The sequence below is a fragment of the Vigna radiata genome, chromosome 4, assembly GCF_000741045.1.
Source record: "Vigna radiata var. radiata cultivar VC1973A chromosome 4, Vradiata_ver6, whole genome shotgun sequence".
NCBI classification, from domain to species: domain Eukaryota; kingdom Viridiplantae; phylum Streptophyta; class Magnoliopsida; order Fabales; family Fabaceae; genus Vigna; species Vigna radiata.
The window spans coordinates 17,514,284-17,525,974 of record NC_028354.1 but is presented as its reverse complement, the minus strand read 5'-3'; the positions used below and the strand labels follow the sequence as shown (position 1 = coordinate 17,525,974).

Genomic DNA, 11,691 nt, shown 5'->3' with positions numbered 1-11,691 from the left:
ATAAATAATTCAGAGATTTTTAACAACACCAATCAGAAAAAGGAAAGGTAAAAGTTAACAAAACAAACTACTATTGATGAAGGAACAGTCTGTACCTGATGAGTCTCCATCATTGCCACCCGACCGAATCCTTAAAATTGACAGAAAAAAAAACATAAACATCAGAACAAACATGGAATGAAACAAAAGGGCAAAGCCGAAACAGAACACAGAGAGGAAAAAAGTGGTAATTTGATTTGACAATGGTGGAGAGTTAGAAATGGCATACCGTGATGAAAAGAGAGAAAGAGAAGAGAAGAAAGAAGAAGAAGCATGAGAAAAGGTGAGTGAGGCATGAATCGATTATGCAGAAGAAAGAAAGGTAGAGTGAAAAAAGGTGAGTGTGTGAGAGAGTGAGCGTAGGAATGCGAAAAGAGCAATAATTTTAGGAACCGACTTTGGGTTAAGGTGAGATCCAACCATACTTATGAGTTACGAAACTCTGCGTCTTTTCTTTAGTTAGTTCTAAATGCAAAACTCATAACAAACACTACATTCCGCTATTTTTGTTCATTAACACCATTCACGCGCCTTCTTACTTATTATTTACATCTCACAAACACTTTTATAATTTTTTATTATTAACATACATTCTATAGTTAATCTTTAATATCTAGGGTAAATTATGTTTCGTTTTATATAATCGATTTATCAAGGTTTTGTTTTTAATCATTTTTCATCGAATCAAGTGTTATACACTTTGTATAATAATAATAAATGTATAGTAAAAATAAAAAATTACTTAAATATTAAATTTTTATTTATAAATTTTAGAATGAATTTTCAATTACTATCGATTTAATTATGATTTAATATAATAGTAACTTGCATTAGGATTGATATGATTATTTTTATTATTAATTTTGTGATTTTATATTTATCGTTCGACTAAACGTTTTACAATAAATTAAAAGATATGAAAAAATATTTTTTGACATATTTAAATTTTATTACATTTAATTAACATTATTTTTTTTTAATTTTTTTTTTTGAAAAATATAAAACTTTACATTTTTAATATCTTTATAACGAATGTAAAAGTATATGATATATTATTTCTCAAATATATTTATATTTTTAGAGAAAAGTGACATGGCACGGTGTGATATGTTGACTAAGGGCATATGCAGCTGTGGTTGAATGTTGCACCACAAGCTGTGATTCCAATGAGACAACTGTGGAGAACTTTTGAAAGTTAGCTTCTTTTCAGTTCCTTTGCCATGCTTTTGTAATAAATAAATTTTATATATGATAAAGAAACATAATCTTAGTAGTATTTTAGTTGGGTTTGGAATCCTTAAAACCATTAAAGTTAATGGAGATTTGCATTTAACTAATACATAACAATGGGCTACTTTTGGTTGGCAATAAATAAAGGGTTTTTTTCCACTAACAAAACTTACTATAAAATTCATATAGTAAGTGGGATTCACTACCTTATTCTTCCACTAACAAAACTTATTACTCTTTCTATTTTTTTAAGTATTCTTTTTTCTTTTAGGGTAAATAGATTAACAAAATTCATATTATTTTTAGAACAATAATAGATTAAAAAAAAATTTTACAACATTTTAATGCGATACACATGTGTCATTTTTATTAGATTTAAAGTATATCAGCATAATGATAAATAAATAATGACATGCGTGTTGTGTTAAAATATTATAAAAAAAATTGTTAAAACATATTTTTCTTAATTTTAATTTGACAAAATTAAATGTAATTATAGTTTAATATCTTTTTAAATAAGGTAGGTTGATTAATATGAATATGTTTTCCTTGTCTTTACATTAATCTCTAATTTAAATTAAGTCATTCTTATTTTATTTAAAAACTTATGTAATTATAATTTTTTATTATTATATAAAATTTAAGAAGATAAAATATATTTTTATTTCAGCATTGATAATATCATGTTTCTTTCTTCATAAAGAAGTTATTTAATAATTTATATTAAAAAGACATTGAGTTTAATTTAGAAATGAAAATTAATATTAATTAAAAGATATAGAAGGTTATTGTAAAGGTGGGAAGGGTGATGGCATTGTAAAAAAAATTATTAATGAAATAAATATCTAATATAGGACTTAGAATTATAAAAAACCTGTTTAGTTATTGTAAAAGATGTGTAATTTTTAACTTCCACTAGAAGCTTAGCTTATTTCACCATCTTGTTTTATTTTGCTAACTTCTTCATTATTTTTTTCTTTTATTACTTAATGAAGAATTTATCATTGGATGTTCTGCTGATGGTGAGGGACGAGTTCTGCACTTCTAAGGTTAGCTTCATCACAACATCTAAATTCGTAAAAAAAAAAAAGCAGAGAGAGAATTTGATGTTAAGCAAAGGGTAATTTAGTACAAACTCTTTGTTTTGTTTGGATGAGTGAGTACCTAAGTCTCTTTGGTACAAATTCTTCAATTCCTTTGAACCTTAAAAATGAAAGCATTCTGGTTTGTTGTATGATTAGGCTTCAAGCCCCTTCAAGAAGGTTTTATGATTAGTCTTTGGAGATATTGTCCTTTATTTAAAGAAGGTTGGAACCATAAAACTTAAGTCAGAGTACCTTTCGAAGACTATCTAGTTATTTCCCTTTTTCTGTCAGTAGAAGTTCAGATTTTCTGTCATAGAGACGAAATTCTCATTAAAAAGTCAATGAAAAGCATCAAGGTTACATTCTGAAAGGAAGAAACCAGAACAAAAAGTTCAATTTGAAGTCTCATTCTTATTCTTATTTATCCACATATATAAGGTCAGGAAAACAAACTCACTATACTATGTACTTATATAAATATATACACACATGAACTAAGAAAACCATTTAAATAAAAGGGAAGAGAGTAAAACTGCCTAGATGTCAGTCACCTAAGAAAAGGTATGAAAAACCATCTTGCTCTTTCTTGGGTTGGCTGACAACAGAACTAACTCTTCTTACAAACAAGGCTTTACAATTTGTGTTTCCCTCAGGACCGCTTGAACACTGCCAAATCAGTTTGCTGCACCTAAAAACACAATCAGTAGTTTATATCAGCTACATGGCTATGAGGTCTCATGAAACTTAAGTGACCTTGACAATGCTGCAGGATTGGCCTGCAATACTGGTGAGGCTTTGATTGAATGGTTTTTCTCATCAAGCTTTGAAGGGAAGCCTTCAAAGAGTGTTTCCCTAGGGACTGAGTCAGCCTTGTCATTTTTAATCCCCAGTGTTGTCCATATAGTGCTTTTTTCTGCTTCTCCAGAGTCATCAATCCTTAGAGTTTTTGGAACCCACAGGCACTTCTCTTTGTTGTTTTCTTTATTGTGTCCATCCTCACCACCTCCAGATTCATTTGATTTCAGAATGTTGTCTTCCCTTGAATGTTTACCCAAGGTTGGTGAGTTAGAGCCAGAGTTTGAAGTTGCACCCTTCGGTGAGGATGGTTGTGCTACCCATGGGATGTTCCATGCACCAGACACAGCACAACCCCAATAAACTGCAGCAGGATAGAGTGGCATGGCGAATCCGGGGGGACAAAAAGTAGGAGGTGATACTGGAGAACTCCACTGCACTGGATTCCATGGAATAGGCCAAGAGTTACCGGTATAGTAAGGAACCTGTGGTGGGAAACGATGACAATTTGGCATAGCTTGTTCTTGGGCTCCATTGGTGCTTGCACCTTCCAATGACTTTGTGGAGGTAACTGAAGATTTACTGGATTGATCATCTCTTTTTTCTCCACTGGCATGTGGAACTGGAACTTTTAGTTCTTCAGCTTTATAAAATCCATTTCTTGCATAGTTGTGCACGGTTTTATCAGCAAGGTTCAAAACGGATGCCATTGATTCACACAAGGGTGTATCAGATCCAAATGTAAGGACTGCCCCATTGCATTTCAAGGAAGGATGATACGCTCCATTTGGCAAGTCTAGTGGAGGATTCTGGAGGGCAGCATCTGGAACAGTTATCTGGCGATAGTGAGAAGACGAGCTCTTGTTCTTCCGGCGACCAGCACCTATAGGAACATTCCTCATAGTCCCCCCAGCAGTCCAGTATCTCTGGCAATTCTTGCAGAAGTGACGGGGTTGGTTGACATTGTAATTATTGTAGTAGCAGAACTTGGTATCCATACTATTACAGCGGGGACAAGGAAGTATTTTATCTGGTTTTTTGAGGTTGTTATCCTGTGACTTACTTGTCTCGCTTAGTTCTTCTTCAGTTTTCGAGGTTTTCAATGTAGTGGTCTCCTTGTCAGTTGGTTCAGTAATGGATTCTTCACAGGTTCCAGAGACGGTATCTGGATTGTTGACCTCTTCTAATGATTGGGTTGGGGCTTCCTTCTTATCATCAGCTGGTTTTTCTCCCATTGAGTCCTGGATTCATGAAAACCCTACTAATTATATTGCTATTCACTGATTTTTATCATGAACAATGTAACAATCAAAAGGATATCAGAACACAAACATATTTGTGCCTTTCTGCAAGTAAATACAATCATCCCAAGTCAAGAGAATTTAACGACACGAACTTTATTACTTCAATTTTTCATAAACATAAACAGGAACCAAATCGAACTACTTGATAATAGAGGGAGCTAATTGACAAAAAATTACACAAATAGAGATCTCGGAATCTATTAAACCAATTTTAAATAAGACAAACCTAACCATGGATGTAAAAAAAAAGTGGAATAAACAATGAAATCCAAGACAGAAAAACATAGGAAATTTATCATGATGTTACTGTGGAAGGAAATTAACTCATGATGGTACCAAGGCTATTTTCATTCTTCTTCTAATCTTTCAAAACCCATACAAATGTTAGAACTCAAATTGAAAAATACTTTTCACAAACATGCGGTCATAACCAAGTAAGAAGAACCAAAAGAATCCTGTAAAAATGAATGATTTATTGTCACACGGTTGTATAAAGAAAGAAGTTTAACTCCGATATTGTAAAGCATGAAAGTAACAAGGTTTTGAAATCTAGAAGCTCAGAAGAGACCGATTTCTCAAATATGGCTAAATCCTTATTTCAATCTCAGGACCTGGCAGTATCAGACTAACCAAACTACTGAAGAACAAATTCTAATGTCTATCTCGTATAAAATTAGTCGTTTTTTTTTCAAAAACTTTCACTTTCTGTTTCAAACACCAAACAAACCAATCCAAACCATACACCCAAAAAATCAAGCTTCAGCAAGTGAAAAACAACAGTAGAAGCACTGAATGGGGATTGAAAATTTGAAACAAACCACCAAATCACTCCCCAGATTGAAACAAACCCCATAAAAACCAATTAAATAAACACTGAACTCCTGAAAAAACATCAATAACAAAACAAAAGTTGAGAAACTACAACACAGGCCAGAAAACCAAGTCAACGGAATCTTCAACGCCCGACCCAAATTAATTTTTCCAACATTTCAAATAAAGGGTCACGCTCAAAATACCAAATTCTCAAACCCCAAAATCTCCATACCTTCTCCACAAGACCTTCCTCTCGCGTATGAGACTCCCGGGAGGAGTTGGAGGAAGAAGCATGGCTGTGTTCAAGACTGTCATCAACAAGGTCATCGGAAGACGAAGCCGGAGCTCCGTCGGATCCAGCCGGAATCTCCGACAAGGGGATGGTCTTCCCGAAGAGCTTGATCGTGGGGTCTTTTGGCTCCGACATTTCTGGTAATAAAAAAAGAATCTTTTATTTTTGTATTTGTCTGAAAGGGGAAAAAAATAAAAACTGTAAAAGGGTTAGAGAGAGAAAGGGAAAAAGTGTAGATAGAGAGAGAATGGGTGTGACACGTTGTGTTGTGTGAGAGTGTGGTTGATTGTGCGTTTTGTTGTTGATCCGGTGAAGCAGGTAGGAGTGCCACATCAGAATCTACCTGCAATTTCAGCCACAAGCTTCTTTGTGGCCTTAAAAAGATCTTTCTTTTTCTTACTTTTTGCTTCTCTTTTCTCTCTCTCCTTTCTCATGCTCAACCAAATGTGCTAACACACAGACACACACGTTTGGGTATCTATGACTCTGCGTGTCTGTCTCCAATCCTAGTTTCCACCAACACATTCTTCACTTTACTTCCTTTTCAACTTCTCCCAATCAATTACTCTTTTTTTCTTTTTTACTCTAAAGTTCTACACAACTTGCACTTTTCTTCCAATCTAACTGCCACTTGTTTTGCCTACAATCTTTACGACTACTTTCAACTTCCGAATTTCGATTGTGTGTATATATATATATTATATATATTGTTCGCCTATAGTCCATGTGATATTATTTTCGGTTGATGACAATGTTATAATTTTTCAACAAATATCAATTACATTTATTTCCCCAACAATGTAGGATAGAATTATTTCTTGATCAATGTTAATTAAGAATTTTCTAAAAAATATTGATATTTTTATATGTTAATAATTATTTACACTTTACATGAGTAGTTTATTTGCAAAGTGTTTTCTCTATTTATTAAATCTCTCTGGTTAACAGAATTAATTGAGGTGGTCCTGAAAATGAAGAGGACTTTTAAAAGAATAAAAGGGAGAAAAAGACAAAAGGCCATTGATAATGCCAACCTTCACAGATTCATGAATTTGGGTCCTTCAACTCCAACCTATTTTTAACCAAGACTAATAATGAAACCCATTTTCTAAATTCCATACAAAATCGTAAAAAAAAAAACAAATATAAAACTTTAAAATGTTTTTGTTCTTTTTTTTTCTATGGTTTCGACATACATTAGTCTAATTTTTTAGAGCAATGGTATCTTAACTCATATTTTTATATTCATTTGATACCGAATATGAAGGTAAAATAGTTATAAATGTGTAAAGTCTTATATTTTTTTCAAGAAAGAAGAGAGTAAAAAGTGAAAAAGAATAATGTCAAATGAATGTAAAAAAGTTAAGTGTGTGAATATTTTTTAATTTTTAAATATATATTTCATTAAAGATAGATAAATAAATTTTTATTTAATAATTCTGTTCATGATTTTAATTATAATTTTGCTTAAAAACGTTGATGACAATTTACAAGAATTCGTTAGAATAGGTATATCTTATTATCACTTCCACTTTTAAACAATAACCGTTCTGCTTGAGATGATCTTCAAGATCATGTTAATGTTGACTACTCTTTATATTTAAATTTTTCAATTGTTGTTTGTTAGTTTTCAGGATTTTGATTTCAATGATAAAGGTATTCACAAAACACAAAGATACTTCTACATTCGAGGTAATATATATGAATAATAATTAATACAATTGTATGATAAATAACAATATTTCTGTTCCATACTTTGGAAGTAACTGTCTGTCTTATATTCTTATTGTTAAAATGAGTTTTAGGGATAAATCGACATTATTTTTAATAAGGGTTTAGTCATTATTTATTCATAAATGATTGGTTTTAAATTTTTATTATCCTTTAAATGATTATATAAACATTGTATGATTATGTTGAGATATTTTCGAACTTTTATAATATTTTGACATGGTATCACTCTTAATAATATTGTACTTTTTGATATTTTTTTGACTTTGCCGTATGTATTGACTTTATATCATATTTTATACAATTATGATACTTTTTTTGTCTTGTCTAATACTTTTTTATTTTACCTATTATTTTTTTTTGTGTTGTTTAATACTTTTTTATTTTACCTATTACTCTTTTATCTTGCCTAGTAAGACGAATATGTTAGTTTATTATTTCATTCAATATTGAGCTTAAACTTAACTAGTTTATGAATAGTGTACAAAAATAATGTATGCCATTCAATTTGGTATTTTAACTGTTAGTTGATTTTTTAAATTTTCAACCGATTATCTAGGCTTAATATTCTATTATGATTTTTATATTCATATTTTTTAAGTGGTTTAAAAAGTTTTTTTTTTTTTTTGCATTTAAAGTAGTTTATGTTTTGTAAAATTTATTCAATTTGGTTTTTTTGGCGTCTAAATGGTTAATTTTAGAATTGTCAAAATGGGTCACAACCTGCGGATCAATCCGACCCACCACAGGTTCGGGACAGGTTGGGTTTGAAAAAATTGTATTTTTTTCTATACGGGTTAGATTTCAACCCGGCTCATTTAAATCTGGCGTTGAATCTGTGATGGACCGAGTTGGCCTACCAATTCACGTACCTAACTTTATTTTAATTAAAATTTAATTTTAATTTTATGAAAAGATATTTATTTATTTTTTTACTTGAAAAAACTATTTAAGTTTTCTATTTTCAAAATTAATTAAACACCCATATTAGGATTAAAATTTGTTTAAATTTGAATTATAGAAAGTTTGTAATTTTTTTTATTTTATTATAATTAAATGAGCCAGTGAGTCAACCAGTTTACCCACCAACCCCTGGTGGGTCGGGTCGGGTTCAAATTTTTCTAGCTCGCTAATAAATGAGTCGGGTTGGGTTTGCTTACTAAGTGACCAACCCACTCTAGTTAAGTTCGTAATGTCTACCTAAGTCAATATTGAATTATTTGTCACTTTTGGATATTTGTAACGAGTTAAGTGGAAATAACTTGACAATGATAAATTAAAGTTGGTTCTGAAAAACGAAATCAACATTGGTTTTGAATGGATGGTTCAATTTAGGTTGAAAAAATTGGTAAAATTGTTGTTCAATCATCATCTTTCACCGTAAGACTTTCACGGCGCCATGGACACAACCTACAAGCAACAACTAGAACCAAAAATCTAAATCACGAAACACAAAAACCCCAATTGCAAACTTTAAAACCCTAAATTAGCATAACCTAATATTCCTTCATCAATTATCTTCGCATCGCCACAGAAAAACCTAGTCTAGATCTGCGAATTCGAATCACTTAAACCCCCAATCTCACTACAAAGCACAACACCGCTATGGAACCTGCAAAAATATCCAAATCACACAACCAAAACCCTTTGCACCACAAAACTACTGTGACAGAACCCCCTAAATCATGAGTTCGATTCACGCATCATTAAACCTTCATCTCCATGCATCTACACAAAAAAAACACAACATCAGGTTAATAACACTTACCCTTCTCCAATTGCAATTTGAATAAATAACAAAACCTAAACTGAACATATTTAACCAAATTCTTCAACTCAAATTGAATAGTCCCTTAAAAACCAATGTTAATTCCATTTTACAAAAACAACTCCCTTGTATTTTTAAAATTGACAACTCATTCAATATTGGTTAGGTAGAAATTATGTCATTAGCTATCTAGAGGCGTCAGTGAAAAAAAAACAAAATTAAACAAATTTTATAAAAACAGATACCTCTTTGAATGTCGAAAAAGCTTGAGAATCTGTTTGAACAAAAATGACAAATATAAGAACCAAAATAAGTATTAAACAAATTATATAATATTTGTCTTCTTTTTCGTTAACTGAAATCTTAAATTTATTTTTCTTAGACTATTATGATAAAAAAAATAATGTTGAAATTAGAAAAATGATAAAATTTAATGTTTTTAAAAATTTAAAAGACTAAATTGAAAAATTAAAAACTAAAAATATGTGAAAAAATTTGAATGAAATTAAAAGAGGAAATTAGTAAGTAATAGGAAAGTAAAGAGATGTTCTTAAAAGGGAAATGTAGGTAAGGGGAGAGAAGTAAGTATCCCACAAAATGATTGACACATAGTGGAAGCCTATCCTAAGCCCATACAATGCCCTATTGCAACAGCCCACTCACTCCCACACAACACTCTGGAACACAAAAGCGTGTCCTTTGCATAAATCCAAACATGTTAATCACCAATTTACTTGCCATTTCCAAAATTCATCATCATCATCCATCGTTGACCATTTGATGTTTGACCCTCCAAGTGCTTGCGATAAACAAAGGAAGAAACCAAAACAAACAACAACCTATCCACTACGCTTCCCTTTGAGAACGAACGAACGTGTCTCCTGCTGCTTCATAGTCATAATATTTATACCATCCATTCGTCCATAATAACAAAAGCAATGAAGCAGTGACGCTTCCTCTTCTTCCTCTTCTTATGCCCTTTCTCTCCCACCCCTCCCATTTCTCACTCCCATTTTCCCTTCATCTCTCCATTCTCTTCTATTTTTCCTATTATTATTACTGTTGCACACATCACAGCTGGGCAATTTTCCTCAAGAAGAAAAAAACCCTAAAAGTTTTGCTAGCTTTCGATCCATCAAGGGGCGCCCCCCGGATCTTTAATCCTCTGGATCATTCCGAAATTCTAAGCTTTTTCGTTTTTGGCGAAGTGGGTCGTTGCACGATACGTCGTTTCTGATCTGGGTTTGATTCAATTTCTGCGTTTCTAGGGTTGTGATTGAAATGGTCTATTTCCACAGCTCAATCTCTCTCTGCAACTCCTCTCTTGGCCAGCCCATGGCGAATTCCCTCGATTTCGGCTCGAAATCGAGGCACAGGAAAACCCCAAACTCCCCTCAGGCTACGCCTTGCCGACGATCCCGGTCGGCGGTGGTGGACGTTGTGATTTTCGTGGCGGTTATCGCGGCTTTTGGGTTCTTGCTGTTCCCGTACGCCCAAATTGTGGCGAGTGAGAGTGTCAAAATTGGTGTTGTGATTGTGGATTTGGTCAAAGAGGAGGTTTCTGTTGCCCCGTGGGTATACATGTTCATTGGTGTCAGTGTTACGTTTGCTGCATTGACCACTTGGGTTCTTGTGGCTTGCACCACAAGGAAGTGTGGGAACCCCGATTGCAAGGGTCTGAGGAAGGCTGCAGAGTTTGATATTCAATTGGAGACTGAGGATTGTGTGAAGAATTCACCTTCATTGGCTAAGGATAGTGGGGTTAAGAAGGGGTTGTTTAAGCTTCCTTGTGATCACCACCGCGAACTTGAGGCCGAGCTCAAGAAGATGGCGCCTCCCAATGGAAGGGCTGTCCTTGTCCTCAGAGGAAGGTGTGGCTGTTCTGTTGGTAGGTTGGAAGTTCCGGGACCGAAGAAGAATCGAAAGAGCAAGAAGTAGATACAGAAAAGGGAAAACAAAAAGTCTAATAGGAAGGAGAGGATAATTGGATACAGTATGTAAGTCCTAAATTGGCAGAGGAGTTGGTTATAGTTATCTGATCATATTCTATTTAGATTTAGGTTTTCTTTTGAATAAGCCCCTCCACCTTGGTAATAAGTTGTAAGGAACTATGGATCATACACAGTTTGGTTATTTATACCTGGGAATATAAGAATCCTTTGATTTTAATTGAATTGCTTCATTGTTCTTCTAAATTTCGTGCTTCTGTTTTTTTATTATTGTTTCTCATGGTTTCAGTTTTTGTGAAAAATGGAAGTGCATGATCATGATTTCAATATTTTTCTACAGGTTATGATGGAGTAAGTGGTTGTTCTGGTCTTATGAATGCACTTGAATTGAACCTTGTTGAGGACCAATTTTAGAGTTGTTTTTTTGAAGCTTAATTGTTTCACTGAAATTTATTATCGTCTCGTGCTTGATTCTTCAGTACATTTACCTGCACTATTTCGTGAATTGTTTAACTGTTAACCCTGGAGTTTGCTCGACTACCACAAATCTTTTATACAGTTATCTGTAAGCATAGTTTTCTGTAAGAATTGCTATTATTATTATTATTATTATTTTTAAATTGAATTGGAACGGTAAAGGTACAACTTTGAAGATTATTGTCATTCCCTCTGTTGGTGTCTCATT

General features: G+C 32.9%; 2 protein-coding genes across 2 annotated transcripts; one reads left to right on the top strand and one right to left on the bottom strand.

The window, feature by feature from the left end:
* Positions 1-2,745: 2,745 nt before the first annotated feature.
* LOC106758129 (cyclic dof factor 2) lies at positions 2,746-6,121 on the bottom strand. Its single transcript, XM_022780001.1, has 2 exons — positions 5,499-6,121; positions 2,746-4,390 (listed from the first exon to the last, which is right to left on the bottom strand). The coding sequence occupies exons 1-2, from the start codon at positions 5,691-5,693 to the stop codon at positions 3,080-3,082; spliced, it is 1,506 nt and encodes a 501-aa protein (XP_022635722.1). The 5' UTR covers positions 5,694-6,121; the 3' UTR covers positions 2,746-3,079.
* Positions 6,122-9,840: 3,719 nt separating this feature from the next.
* LOC106758652 (uncharacterized protein At5g19025) lies at positions 9,841-11,231 on the top strand. Its single transcript, XM_014641597.2, has one exon. The coding sequence runs from the start codon at positions 10,339-10,341 to the stop codon at positions 10,993-10,995; it is 657 nt and encodes a 218-aa protein (XP_014497083.1). The 5' UTR covers positions 9,841-10,338; the 3' UTR covers positions 10,996-11,231.
* The last annotated feature ends 460 nt before the right edge of the window (positions 11,232-11,691 follow it).

What these genes read in the sequence shown, in the direction of transcription:
- LOC106758129 (XM_022780001.1), bottom strand. Translation starts at nt 5,693, where the DNA reads ATGTCGGAGCCAAAAGACCCCACGATCAAGCTCTTCGGGAAGACCATC. An exon ending in AGGAAGGTCTTGTGGAGAAG is followed by an intron (nt 4,391 to 5,498) that starts GTATGGAGATTT and finishes TCATGAATCCAG; the next exon opens with GACTCAATGGGAGAAAAACC.
- LOC106758652 (XM_014641597.2), top strand. Translation starts at nt 10,339, where the DNA reads ATGGTCTATTTCCACAGCTCAATCTCTCTCTGCAACTCCTCTCTTGGC.